Below are 12,417 nucleotides of genomic sequence, written 5' to 3'. Positions count from 1 at the left end.
TCGCGCCAAAGGAAGAGCAAAGCAGGCACCATCTGGCAGCAGGGGCTAGCTTGCTGCTGCTTTACAAGAAATCACAATTTGCCGGAAAGTCTGGCTTCCTGTTACCTGTGAATGCAGCCAGTGAGGGCTTCCGCACTGCTTCAAGGGAAACCTGGAGTTTTTAAGAAATGCAATTCTGCAGCTAAAACCGCATTCAACAAGTTTTCTGTGCTCCCAGGAAATACACAGCCCTGCCTCCTTCCTCAGCCAGCAGTGAGCCTTATGCAATAATCTGGCCTTGTCTTGAACTTCTGGCGTATATGGATTTCACCCTGGGAAATTTGCAGGAGCAAACAATGTACAACTATTATATTGTAACCAAGTAAATGGAACCGATAAGCCCTCAATTCCTGAAAACACCCATGGATGTTGCAGTATCTACGTGGTGACAATTTGTATTCCAGAGGAGAGGAGGCCAGAAAGTAACACTTGCAAGGGCAGCCATGATGGGTAACAACAGTTTAGCAGCTCAGATTGCACATTGCACCCAGGAAAGTCTGGTCCAAAATCTCAAGGTTTAGAAATTGTGAACATTTGTAACATAAAATCGTGATCTAAAGGGCTAGCCTTCACCTCTTAATTTCCTGGCACAAGCAAAGTGCCCTTTGCACCAGTTTTTGTCTGCTTGACTTGTTTTGTTGTTTACATCTTATATCTGGCACGCATGTACATACATGCAAGCTACCTTCAGATATAATAGCAAGCCATGCATGGGCAACTTTGCAGAGAGGTCATGTGACACAAAGAGACAGCTCCCACTCAGGAACAGCTGCAGGCAGGATTCCTGCTTTGCGGGGGGTTGGACTAGATGACCCTTGGGGTCCCTTCCAACTCTACAGTTCTATGATTCTATGACTCTTTCAGATTTGCAGTTCCCTTCCTTCATTGCTTCTCCCTTGCGTCACATGCAAGGGGTTGGAATGAGAAACATTCGCAGTTAGCATCCGAGCACAGCAAACAAGGGTTTGCTAAGGCTGCTGTGTGCCTTTAAACTAGATCCACAAACTAGGACCAGAGGGGTGTGAGTGTCAAACTGGTCCTTTTCATGCTAATTTGTTAGTCTTCAAGGCAAAGGTCACACCGGCTGCATTCAGACGTAACAACAAACCATGGTTGCGAGACAGGCAAGTGCAAACCATAGTTTGCCTGTTTGGATAAGGGGAGGAGGCAGGCAGGTGGACATGAGCCTCAGACTCAGGCTTGCTTGTTGTGCTAAAACTAGAGTGTGGTCCGACTGCAGGAAATATATTATATTTCCCCATCTTTCCTAACCTCCATGACAATTTATTTATTTATCTGTTGCATTTAAACCCTCCCTTTTCTTCCAAGGAGCTCATGATGGCATATATTGTCCTCCTCCTCATTTAATCTCCACAACAACCCTGCAAAATAGATTAGGTTAGGCTGAGAGGCAGTGACCGGCCCCTGAGGTCACACCAAGTGAGCTTCACAGCTGTGGAGAGATTTGAACCCTGGTCTCCTGGGTTCAACACTCTAACCACCACACCACATTTGCATTCAGCAATGGGGGCCCAGGTGTATGCACTCCCTTTCATTTCAGCATCTATAAAGGAGAATATTGCCCCGTTTTGCCTCTTACTCCTTTCCTGAATCCCTGAAAAATGGGCAAGTGAGACTGAAGCACAGAACATGGTCCTGAACATGTATACTGACTTTGAGCCTGATGTCTCAGCGCTCGAGTCAGGGAGCACACGGGGTTGTATTTGTGTTTTCTGCCCAGCCCCAACTTGAAAAGGAGTTGCAGGGATCAAGCTGGTGTTTGAACTTGAAAGACAATGCGGTATAGTGGTTATAGCATTGGGCAAGGACCTGGTGAAGACTAGGGTTCAAATCTCCCCACAGGTGCCCTTTGGCTAGTCATTCTTTCTCAGCCTAACCTACTTCACAGGGTTACCAGCATGTACTATGGAGAGGGGCCACTTTGAGCTCCTTGGTAGATTATAAAAGCAATTATTAAGTAAAAGTAATGGCATGTAAATGAATGAATAAATTGTGGTCTTATCCTCTCAACAAGAGCAGCAAATTTCTTTCCAGTTTCTCAGAGCTATCATGCTATGAATAATTTACAAGCCTAACCTACCTCATGGGGTTGTTTTGGGGATTAAAGGAGGAAGGGAATAACCACAAGTTCCTTGGAAAAAAATGTGGTCTATATATGCAATGAATAAATAAAAGTAATAAATGAGCAGAATGCAAAGCAACCAAGTTATCCTGAAGACCTCACTTATAAAAGGTCAGAACTGGCCAGTGAAAAGGTCAGCTCATTGATTAGTTGTCCATTCAATACTGATGCGTATTTTCATTATTGGATTCTATAGCCAAAACATTAGGACATACCGTAATCTTTTCATCATGTGTTTAATATTCATGTACTATTTAAGCACAGCACACAAACATGGCTAAGGACGTTTGTTGGAATGGCTGTCATTCAGTGACAGAGCACCTGCTATTCACCTAAATTCAATTCCCAATAGTAGTATCACCAGGCGGGGCTGGGAGACAGCCCCTGCTGAGACCCTGGAGAGCCATTGCTGCCAGTCAGTGTGGACAATACCGAGCTAGATGGACCAAGGGTCTGACTCGGTGTAAGGCAACTTCCTATGTTTCATGCTCTACCCAAGAAAGAAAAATATAGAGATGTTTTCACCCCAAAATAGAGTGACACTACACAAGAAAAGAGGGACGCAGGTGGCGCTGTGGGTTAAACCACAGAGCCTAGGACTTGCCCATCAGAAGGTTGGCGGTTCGAATCCCCGCAACGGGGTGAGCTCCCGTTGTTCGGTCCCTGCTCCTGCCAACCTAGCAGTTCAAAAGTATGTCAAAGTGCAAGTAGATAAATAGGTACCGCTCCGGCGGGAAGGTAAACAGCATTTCCGTGTGCTGCTCTGGTTTGCCAGAAGCGGCTTAGTCATGCTGGCCACACGACCCGGAAGCTTTACAGCCAGTAAAGCGAGATGAGCGGCACAACCTCAGAGTCGGTCACGACTGGACCTAACGGTCAGGGGTCCCTTTACCTTTTACACAAGAAAAGGGACTTCAAAATAGCTTCGTCTCCATTAGAAGTCATGGATGTAGGATTTGGAAGTCATGTTAAGAGGTTGCTGTACACAAAGCAAAACTACTTTGAATATGGAATTAAGTATGGAATCAAAAGCAGGGAAAAGCAAGCTATGGCTGCCTTTGCCAATCTAGTGCTGTCCAGATGTTTTGGACTACAACTCCCATCAGCCCCGGCCATCAATAAAATTGTAAAACGGAACCCGATCCATACAGAGCAGGGGGGAGAGGATCGCAGGGGCCTGTACAACAAAGAATCCTGAAAAGTGGGGGAGCCAGTCACTTGGGGGGAGCCCCATGTGCATACCACAGGGTTTGGCTCATGCTTGCTTGGAGGTAGAGACTGCTCTCACAATCCCTATGAACATTCACTGAACAAGCGAAAAGAACTCATGCTCTGTCGCGTACATGCAAATTGCAGTGTGCCGGCAGACCATCATCACCAACTAGGCTTGGCGGGAGTATGTGTGTGTCTTCAAACCATGGTTTGTGATAATGATGGTTTAGCTTAATGTCATAAAAACAGAAGAAGAGCCTGCTACGTTGTGCTAATGTCCCATCTAGTCCGCAGTTCTCGCAGTGGCTGAACTGTGGGAAACCAGCAAGCGAGATTCAAGCACAAGAGGCCTCTCCCCTCCTGTGATTTCCAGCAACATAATCTGCCCAACACTCAGCTTCATTAGATGTGTGAATTGGCAAACCAAAATTATGGTGGTTGTTTCCCCTCCAAGAAGCTTGCCTGTGTCAGAGGAACGAAATTGCTGAGCAGATGGGGAATCAAAGCAAACAAGAAGCTCTCAACCATGTATGTTTGGAACCTGAAGTCATGGCTTGCTTGGGTTCTAAACTACGGTTAGAGCAAACTATGGTTTAGTGTGATGTATGAACTGAGTCACGTGTTGCATTAAAATATTTGATCTGAGCTAGATTTTCACTGCGTTGCACAAGTGATGGCGAGTTCACACAGCTGTAAGTTGTCCTACAAAAATGCTCTTGAAAGTCGTCTAGATCGTTAACGCTGTTCGTTGTGGATGTTTTCTTTTATGAACAAACTTTTTTAAAAAATGCAGAAATCCATGTCTCAATGGTTCCCTTTTTTGGAAAAAAATATAAAACAGTCTTAAAATGAAGGGGTGGGTATGTCAGTATTATTACTGTATTCCCATTTTGCTGTGTTTCTGGAGAGGGAGGTGAAACTGAGAGATTCTGGCATGCACCGAGTCACCTCCTAAGTCCATATTTGAGGCACAATTTAGCTCAGAGCCTTGCTCAGAGCTTACGCTTGTAACCACTATGCTCTGTCGAGCTCTCAAGAAAAAAGCCTCTGTCAGAAAAGATGCCTGGCTTCCCTGCGACAGAAAGGTAACAAATTGTGCTCTTAATTATTCCTTTGGTTGCCTCCATTAAATAGTAAGCCAGGAAGCAGGGTTCGTCGGATTTCCCTCCCTCTTTTCTGAGGTGCCTGATAATATTGTTATTCGAATCAAAGCATTGTAGTGTTGGAAGGGACACCAAGGGTCATCTAGTCCAACCCGCTGCAATCCAGGAATGAAAAACAAAAGCATCCGTGGCAGGCAGCCATCTTTATTAATCATAATACTAATATCACACACATCTCCACACATCATGTTGGGTTGCCCTCGGTTTCCCCCATGCAAAACATCTCCATACCCTGACACAGCGGTGTTAACTATATTTTGAATGAACAACAAAAAAGGGGGTCATAATTAATATTCCCAGGACTGAATGCCATTGTGTCCCACAAAGAGGAAGAGGAAAGTGACATGGGCAGGTCAACCTGTTCCTCGCCATCAGAAACCACTTCATTCTTCCCCTGAATATGTTGGTGGCTACTCCTTTCTCCCTCCCTCCCCTTGGTTTTGTACCCAGGATGAGGGTCTTTGATGTTGGACGAAGATCAGCTGTGGCAGGAAGGCACATGGATGGACAAGAAAAATGGTTTTCTGTGTCCTCCGGGGACTCAATTAGGAAAATGGTGATGTATGTTGGTTTGTTTTCCCCCTTTCCCCTTGCCAGGAAACTCTTAATTAGAGCTCCTTGTTCTTTTCCTTTCTGTGTGGCTGGTTTTGGGACCTCAGAGGTGAGCTGCTAGTCAGGAAGGTTTTCGCGAGAATGTCTTTCAGGGGAGCAGCAGCAGCTCTTTGGTGAGGTACATACTTCATCCGTGAAAAGTCCTGGGTTCAATCCCTGGCTTCTGCCATTACCTCCTCCCCTGCCCTTAAAAGGGGGGGGGGTGTCAAGTAGCAAGAGATAGGAAAGACTCTCCACCTGCATTTTAGTTCAAACTTCTCAGCACAGACACATTCTGGTCTGCAGTTTTGACTGACGTACCCATTTTTGCAAGCAACACCCACTCTTAGAATGCATCTTTCTAATTTACTGTATTTTTCGCTCTATAAGACGCACCAGACCACAAGACGCACCTAGTTATTGGAGGAGGAAAACAAGAAAAAAGATATTCTGAATCCCAGAAGCCAGAACAGCAAGAGGGATTGCTGCGCAGCGAAAGCAGCAATCCCTCTTGCTGTTCTGGCTTCTGGGATGGCTGCGCAGCCTGCATTCGCTCCATAAGACGCACACACACCTCCCCTTACTTTTTAGGAGGGAAAAAGTGAGTCTTATAGAGCAAAAAATACGGTATTTCCACAGCCTGGCTGTGTTTTGGTTCTCATGTGGGTTTCCTAGATATGCTGTTCAAAGCAAACTGAATCAAAATCTCTGCCCCATCCCCACCTCTGCTAGAAACCCTGGGAAGCTCCTGTCACTCAAAGAGATGGCAGTGATGGCGATGATTACTATTCCTGATAGGCCACAGTCCTGTTGTTAATTTCCCTCCCTCGGATGATGCAGAAGCCCTGCTTTCCCTAAGCTGCTGCTTAAAAGCTTTTGGTCCTAATGGGAGCAAAAAAAGGACGTTTTAAGAAAAAGGACGTTTTAAGGACGAGAGGATATGCTAAAGACTCGGAGACTTGGCAAACCCTGAACCACATCCAGCCACAGCTCAGCCTATGCAGTCCACAACAGTGGGCAATTCAGCTGTCAACCCATGTGAAGCAATCACATGACCCAGACCACACTCTCCTGGGTCTGCATGTTACAGGTAGGGTTCCCAAATGACCAAGGCCTGGACTGTTCCTGGGTCTCTTCTGCTTTTGAGAGTATGGTATATCATCATCAGTGGATGATCTGAGAAATGAGACACTGGAACTTCTCACAGCACAGAGGGAGACACCAGCTCGCTCCAGATGTTTCATGGCACGTGAATGAATGTTGTGCTTACACAACTCTCCCTTACACTCTCTGACATCTTTCCTTCCCAGTGTGTGGTGAACCATAGCGTGCCACATATGATCCAGAAAAACTATGGTCTGCAGAAAACATGAGTTTCCCCACAAAGCATGCAATATTTGCTTTCGATGTATCAGAAAACAGAGCTTTTGCTGCCGACACAAGCCCTATGAGGGCTCAATTCAGAACACATCCACAGAACTTATGCATCCTCAAAGAGCGGGAAGGCATTGCCACAACAGAGAGCAAAACGGGCCAACTTGCATAAAATTTCCATATACTCTGGAGCAGGGCCTTTTCAGTGTAGCTCCCTTGTCTTGGGGGCACGAGGGGCCACAGCACTGATAGGCTTCCAGCACACAGCAAAGACTCCTTTGGTCTCCTGAACTTTTAGAGGACACGCTTGGTTTAAATTCCACTTCCCCCCGCCTTAGGCTCTGACAGAACGGGAATGGTAGGCCCACCTTAATCTAGTATCACCCATCACTTTGCAAACTCCTTTCCAAACCAGCAGTTAAGCTATATCCACCCTGGCAGCTTAAAACACAGCAAAGTCCTTTTCCCTCCCCCTGCCCTGCACTTCAAGTCTCCTTTGTGCACCAGAGAATCTTCCTTCGATGCACATTACCTGACTCCTTTCCCCATGCCTGCAACAACCCCCACAAATTCCTATTCAAGGAAGCCATCATCTGCACATGCCCAACAACTGTCCAAACTGTGCGCACCTCAGCTTAACCACAGTGTGTGTTTTCAAATTGGACGGAAGCTGGTTTGAGGGAAAACAAATCCATCAGGAGTATTCCTCAAGACACTACAGATTGTGGCTAGCACCCATGGGCCTTCAGCTTCATGCAGCAGCGGTGGGAGTGTACTGGAGCCAGGGCAATGGTCCTGCATGTAAGTCTATATTGTTGGGGCATATATCCAGGGACGCCAGGTAGAGACTCCTTTCCCGAAACTCTAGAGAGCTGCTGCCAGCCAGTGTAGACAATACTGCACTAGATGGACCAACGGTCTTGACTCAGTGTAAGGCAGCTTCCAATTCCCTGCCGTTTCCTTCAAAAGAGCCCTATGAGACAGGTTGGGCTGAGAGAGTGTGACTAGCCCTCAATGTCATGCAATGAGCTTTGTGGCCTAGCAGGGCTCTGAGCATGGGACTCCCTGGTCCTAATGCACAACTCTTCTCTGTTACACCACATTGTCCTTGTTGCAAGCTTAGGAGGCTCGAGGCCATTTCAAGGAGTTTGGGATCAGAGGGTGGGTGGGGGGTTGTTCCTTTCTCCACCCATAATTGACCCATAATAGGCCAGCTTCATCTTGGATGCAGCTGCTCCTGGGTTGAAAACAAACCCACACAGACTGATCCCCATCCAGTCTTTGGCCACAGGTGGGAAGGACAAAGCTCAATGGTTGAATTACGGAATCATAGCATTGTAGAGATGGAAGGGACCCTGAGGATCATCTAGTCCAACGGCCTGAAATACAGGAATCACAACTTATGCATCCCTGACTGATGGCCACCAGACCTCTATTCAAAAACCTGCAATGAAGGAGTCCGTTCCACTGTCAAACAGCTCTTACTATCAGAAAGTTCTCCTTAAGGTTTTGTCGCAATCTCCTTTCTCGTTGTTTGAATCCAATCATGGTCCTACCCTCTGGAGCAGCAGAAAACAAGCTTGCTGCATCTTCCATGTGACAGCCCTTTGGATATTTGAAGACGGCTATCATGCCAACCTCTCTCTGCCTCTTCTTTTCCAGGCTAAATCTATCCCACATCCTCAACTGTCCCTCATAAGGCTTGGTTTCCAGACCCTTTTATCCTTTGCTCAGCGGGAAGAAGGTCCCTGGCCAGTGATGGGGAAAGAGAAAAGCCCGTGACTGAGCCCCCGGAAAGTCACTGCCAGTCAGAGTGGACAATACTGTGCTGGAATCTTGTTAAAACAGAAAGGGGTTAAACCATCGCAAGAGGCAGGCACCCCCAAACTCGGCCCTCCAGATGTTTTGGGACTACAATTCCCATCATCCCTGACCACTGGTCCTGGTAGCTAGGGATGATGGGAGTTGTAGTCCCAAAACATCTGGAGGGCCGAGTTTGGGGGTGCCTGGCAAGAGATGTTGATATATTGGGAGGCTAGATAGTTGCAATGGAACGGTCTCGGGGGTGGGGGTGCACATTTATATTTTTTATTATTATTACTTTGTTAAAATAAAATTAAAAATAATATTCATGAGGGGGAAAATCTGTACTGGAATCTGACTTGAGACAAAGCTGCTTCTGATGTCTGATGTTTGGCTTCGGACCTGAGCTTGCAGCTAGCTGAGAAGACTCACCAGAGAGCCTGGCATGGTGCCCCCAGAGCCCTTTGGACTGGATCTCTCTTGGATCCCAGCACCTAGTGGATGAAGAATTGAGGGGGGCCAGGGAGGAAAGGGGGGTGGACCTCTCTCTTCCTCGTCCCATTCCTCAAAAGCCCCCACTAGGAACCGAGGTCCCTTCTGCTTCCCACAATATACTATTTGAGGGGGCCAGGGGTCCCCCAAAGTTGATAGGCATTGTCATTCAAATGGGGTTTGTGTGTGCTGCATCTTGTGATCGATTATGTGGGGCAGGTCATTCGGACACTTACCTGCCCCCCCTACTTTTATCCAAGTTGCACCCCCACCCACTTCTCCAGTAGTATTGAATTATATTAAAATTGTGAGATTTGAATGGATTTAAAATTATAAGCTGTGGTGTTTTGTTTTTAAATCTGTTTTGATGCATATATTAAAAGAGAAGCCAGTTTGGGATCCTGGTCTATTTCTTGAAGTTTTGTCCTATCTATTGGATGTGGTAGAGGGAGGCATCTCAACAAAAGCAGTTGGATTTTCCTTCCTCTGGGACACCAAAGTTCCCACAACGGCCAGCATCCCTCAGGACCAAACCACAGGTTAAAGAAAATGCAAAAATTCAGGATTATTTTTATATTTAAAAAAGCAAATAGCTGGAGGTGTGTGGTAATTAATAGGATCAGGGCATACATAGAAGGAGGATTTAACCCTTTTCTTCCCTGCTGTGGTCCTGGGCTGGGGGGGGGGCGATATATACTGAATGTGGTGTTTGCTTTTGGGATGGGATGGAGGATTTCTTCTTAATGCAGGTGGACCAGTAATGCACATTAGTAGGGCACACTTGCTCACAGGTGATAAAAGTGCACAGGACAATGCACTTTGTCACTTGGACACTTTCAAAACCGGATCTCCAAAGAGGCAGTGTGGCATAGTAGTTAGAGTGTCAGACTTACTAAAGCCAAGGAGACAATGGGTTCAAATCACAAGGAAGCTCACTCTTCCAAACTCAGCCTGAAGTCTTCTCCCTCCCTTTCAAACCATCCAGAAAGGGCTGTTGTGAGGACAGCATGGGGGGCGGCAGAGAAACAGCAACGAGGATCCCCCCCCCCCCGAGCTTTTGGGAAGGCAAGCCGGACAAAAACCACAATCCATACGGACGGCAAAGCGACGATTCACACATGCCCACCAACAACCTGGTAGGCTACAGGTGCCACCGGCGTTTGCCGCGAAGCAGGTGCCCGGGATCTGCGGAAGCGTGGCACTGCCACCGACGTTACTCCAGGAAGCTCGGATCCGATCCCCATTCCCTCCCCACAACGCAGGAGAAAGCCAAGGGCAGGAGAGCACCCGATCCCTGCTTTGCAGGGCGCGATCCTCCGACTCCCCCCCAGCCAAACCCCCACTTTTTGAGCCAAGATAGATCTCAAGGTGGGGGGGGGGCAGAGTCTCGAGGAGCCCCCGTCCCTCCCGCACAGACTTTCCTCGGAGTTTCTGCCCGACGCCCCCTTCCCCGGGAGGGGACCCCCTCCCTCCCTCTCTCTCCCCCCACCCCAACTCTGACCTATGATGATGGCACAGGCGCTGACCAGCCCGATCTCCTTCTTGAGCGCGACCTTCTCGGCGGCGCCGGCGGGGCTGCTCGGGGGGGCGGCGCCCTCCGCCCGGCTGCCGCTCCCTCCGCCGCTGCCCTGCTGGGGGGTCTTCCCGGGGGGCTGCGGCTGCTCCTGCCGGGCGGGAGGGGCCGGCTGCTGCTGCTGCGCCGCGATGCTCTTGCGGAGGCTCCGCTGCTGGTTCTCCCCGGCCATCGCCTCGCCTCCCCCGCCGCCGCCGCCGCCGGAGCCCTCCGCTCTGCTCTGCCGCCCAGCTGCGGGGGAGGGGGCAACGGGGAGCGGGAGGGAGGGAGGGACGGAGGGACGGAGGCGCATGCGCCGTGCGAGGAGAGGAGCCCGGGGCGCCCGAGGTGGCTCGGCCCGGGGGTGGCGGGGGAGGTCGTGTTGTTTGTAGCCCACCCACCCCCTCCGATTTCCAAGTCTGCGCGTCCAGTGAGAAAGAGAGAGAAAAGGATAGACGCGTGTAGACACATTCACACGCACACGCGGACCATAAAGGCGCGTCTGGGTGCAGAAACGCTTGGGGGGGGGGCTGTACGAGCAGCAGGGGCAGGCGAAGCAGGTGGTGGTGGTGGGGCGCTCGGCTCCGCTTGGATCCCCTCCCTCCACCGGCCTCGGCATCCCTCGCCAGCTCGGGATCAGCCAGGCAAAGGGCTCCTAGGGACTTTGGCTCCCCTCAGCTCCAACCATTGGTCCTGCTGGCCTTGGGCTGGAGAAAGTTTGACTGGACTCGTGCCCGTTGGGCTTTTCCCTTGGCGGGGGTCACTTTCTATGTGTGGCGTGGGGGGGGGGAGAGGGACTCTGTTTGCCATGGGGGTGTGCTTGGTTTCTCCTTTGCTGCCCCACCTCCAGCCCCAGTAACCTCCAGAAGGGAGTTGCTGCCACGGCATTAGGGGGATGTAGATTTTAATGAGCTAAATCGAGTGGAAGATTATGAGTCGGGAGAACGGTGTAGGAACTTGACAATTTATCTTTCGGTTGCTATTTTGTTGCACAGATTATAAATGCTTCGTTGATTGGTTAAACGTATAATAATATGCACTATTGCCTTAAACAGGATGCTTGGCTTATTTTTTCAGTTGTTGCTTTGTTAACAGGGCTTTATAGATTGCAATTGTTTGGCTGATGACTGTGGCAACCCATTCAGACTGGTGGGGTACAAATAAATTATTATTAATAATAATTCTATAGGATTCCTGGTGTATTTGTGATGTTCTATTATGTTCTAATGTTTCTGTTCTCGTTTGTAAGCCGCACTGGGATTCATTTGGATGGAAAGGGGCATAGAATCATATTGATCAAACCTCTCTAGCACGCACTCCTTGAGGAGCAAAATAAAAACCCTCAAAAGCTGATCTTGGGAGCTGTCGGAAAATTAGGTTTTGTTTCATTTAGAGAGACAAATCCCCCAGGAAAACCCACGCACGCGTCTTCTCCCGTGGCACCAAAAAAAGACCAACAAATCACACGCTTTTGTTGCTTGCTTCAAGCCCACCTGAACCTTTATGATCCTCAGAGTGGCTTCCAACTCTACCATTCTTTTATTCTATACAAAATAAAAAAATTCCTTCCAGTAGCATCTTAGAGACCAGCTAACTTTGCTATTGGTATGAGCTTTCGTGTGCATGCACACTTCTTCAGATACTGTTCTCCTTGTCCCGACGGGACGGGACTTGGCCGGAGCAACCTTCGCGCAAAGCAGCGCAGACGCTGGACGCGGTCCGGATTCGGCCTTAACCTCAGATAACCGGCTCACTTGCAGAGCGCGTCAGCCCTAGACCTTCCCCAGCACCTGCCCCCAAACCTCGCAGAGCCTTTTCTTGAGGGGCGTCTGCAGTTCGGGGTGGGGTGGGGGTTAAAAAAAATGTCCCTGTGAATCAGGAGAGATTGACTCGACAACTCACGTTCTTCTGCATTGCTCCATACCAAAGTTTTTTTTTTTCTTGAACCCTGTTAGCAAAAATTTCCCGAGACGACTACGAGGACAATTTGATGCTGTTCCCTTCCCCCCCCCTCTCTTTTTTTGAGGGGGTGGGGAGCTAAACATTGT

At 48.7% G+C, this 12,417-nt stretch overlaps 1 protein-coding gene across 1 annotated transcript in view; it reads right to left on the bottom strand.

Moving 5' to 3' along the window:
• Positions 1-10,596, bottom strand: part of SLC7A10 (solute carrier family 7 member 10) — a 43,824-nt gene extending 33,228 nt beyond the window's left edge. Inside the window, 1 exon segment of the mRNA XM_083454585.1 lies at positions 10,319-10,596. Coding sequence (XP_083310711.1) covers positions 10,319-10,562 — 244 coding nt within the window. The 5' untranslated portion in view covers positions 10,563-10,596.
• Between the last annotated feature and the right edge of the window lie 1,821 nt (positions 10,597-12,417).

The sequence above is a fragment of the Podarcis tiliguerta genome, assembly GCF_965153285.1.
Source record: "Podarcis tiliguerta genome assembly, chromosome: 8".
In the NCBI taxonomy this organism is placed as follows: Eukaryota; Metazoa; Chordata; class Lepidosauria; order Squamata; family Lacertidae; genus Podarcis; species Podarcis tiliguerta.
Note: the sequence above shows the minus strand (reverse complement) of the source record. Positions and strands in the feature narration are given on the sequence as shown.